The 2066-nt window shown below is 37.3% G+C and overlaps 1 protein-coding gene across 2 annotated transcripts in view; it reads left to right on the top strand.

The window, feature by feature from the left end:
* cdkal1 (CDK5 regulatory subunit associated protein 1-like 1) overlaps positions 1–2066 on the top strand; it is a 251564-nt gene that overhangs the window by 146544 nt on the left and 102954 nt on the right. For both annotated transcript variants that reach the window (XM_024268289.2, XM_036215988.1), the window contains exon 10: positions 698–843. In XM_024268289.2, coding sequence (XP_024124057.1) covers positions 698–843 — 146 coding nt within the window. The remainder of the gene's footprint in view (positions 1–697; positions 844–2066) is intronic.

Genomic DNA, 2066 nt, shown 5'->3' with positions numbered 1-2066 from the left:
GCGGACCCTCCGCGCCGCTGCGCGTCGCTCCGCGCTTGGTGTGACCGACGCAATAGGTTAACATGGGCGCCGAATGGAAGCGCACGCCTTTCCGCGCCGCTTCGCGGCGCTATCGCGTCCTGTGTGACTCCGGCGTTAGACTTACTTTTCGTTACTCTTGAATTGCTCCTGGAAACGCTCAGATCGTCGGACCGTACCTGACTGCTCACTGGAAACGAGGCTTTAGAAATGAGGAAATTAGACATAGATTGTTTTAAGGGCACCGTACGACAGCATCAGCTTATGTTAACCTTAGAAAAACCTCCCAATACACTTACCACATGCCCAACGATGGTACGTTCCATTTTCATAGACGTCCCATAAAATGGTTGCATGACCCTCGAGGGAACTGCAAGATGCAGCCACTTTTGTTTGCGGCCTTCTCTGGACAACTCAACCCCTCATGTACAGGTGCGAGTGACTAAAGCTCTAGTTAGTGTTTTTACATTTGTGTACGGTTGGTGGAGAGACGGTTTTACGGAAAGAAATTTGCTCAGTATGCTTCACCTGCTGTGTTTTTGTACTGGAAAAAGCCTACTCTAAACACTAGCCTTCTATTTTTGTGCTTCTTTCTATGTTTCATGTCAACAGAAACAGTAAATACATCCCCACCATTTTTCAGCTTTCAAGCCTGTTGTTGTTTTTCTTGACCTTACAGGAGATGGCAAAGATTTTGAATCATCCGCGAGTCTACGGCTTCCTCCATGTTCCCGTGCAGTCGGCCTCCGACAGCGTCCTTATGGACATGAAGAGGGAATACTGCATAGATGACTTCAAAAGAGTTGTGGACTTCCTCAAAGACAGGTAACAGGATATGAATTATAATGAATGATTTGGTTTAATCTGCTTTGATTACACCTTTATCTATTGCAACTAATAAACATCTCAGAAACTCCAAACGTTTAGAGACACGTTCATTTCCCAATTTTACCTTTTTTTTACACATTTATAAAGTGCCTTTTGGTAAAAAAAAAAAAAAAAGGATGTAATGTTCAAAATATTCTTACATTGTAGATGTCATCAGAACCAGGAAATGCACTTAAAAAAATAAAAATTGAGATAAAAGTAACAAAAATCATTTAAAGGCATATACGTATATACGTCAAACCTAATTATTGTATACAATCAAAAATATGTACAGTACACATATAAAGACAAACATGTATACAACATACACTTACACACACAAACATACACATAGAGACACATGTATATGAAGATATTCATTCATAAGTCATTGAATGTTCAATGTTTTCATTTAATATTAAAACATGTTACACGTTAGTTAAAAATTTATGAAGTAAAATTTACGCCAAAACTCTAGCACGAAGTGAGCACAATGAACATTTTCTTTGGTGATTGTTTATTTCAGTACTTTTAATCACTTTTTAAAGTTTAAAGCCTTTAATATATGCACACAAATGTAGATCCAGCTGCACTAGTGTAAAAAAATAAAATAAACCCCCTGATTCCTCCAAGACATTTCCATTGACCTGCTCATGCGAATAGGAGAAATGGATTAGAGTCCCACACTTTGCAGATTTGATCTCTGCTGTTGCCTGAAAGATGAAAAATATAATCTTTTCCAATATGATGGATAATCTGTCATGGAATTTGAGCATGTTTAATTATGACAGAGCACATCAGAGTGCTGGATAAATATAGAACAGAAGCTCTGATGTGCTGTGAGGGGATTGATATGAAAATGAGTTTGTGTCATATTTCTATCTTAAATGGCTAGGTATTATTTTGAGATTTAGAAGAGGCGTGTTTGTGTATGCAGTTTTATTTATTGAAACATGTTATTGCTTTTGCCAGATGCCATCCTCTTTTTTATTTCTTAGAATTACTCAGGAGGATAAATAAATATTTTAAAATGAAAATAGTAAAAACGGTTATTTATCTTGGCTGTGAATGTAATACACTGAGTGTTTTGTCTAAAGAAATAAATCTTTTAAAGTGAACATTACTTGCTAACTTTCACAATGATCTTCCTTGTGTCGGGATGTGTAAATCATTCCTAATTT

This window comes from Oryzias melastigma, linkage group LG16 (genome assembly GCF_002922805.2).
Source record: "Oryzias melastigma strain HK-1 linkage group LG16, ASM292280v2, whole genome shotgun sequence".
In the NCBI taxonomy this organism is placed as follows: domain Eukaryota; kingdom Metazoa; phylum Chordata; class Actinopteri; order Beloniformes; family Adrianichthyidae; genus Oryzias; species Oryzias melastigma.
The sequence above is the reverse complement of the archived record's forward strand: the minus strand, read 5'-3'. Positions and strand labels throughout refer to the sequence as shown.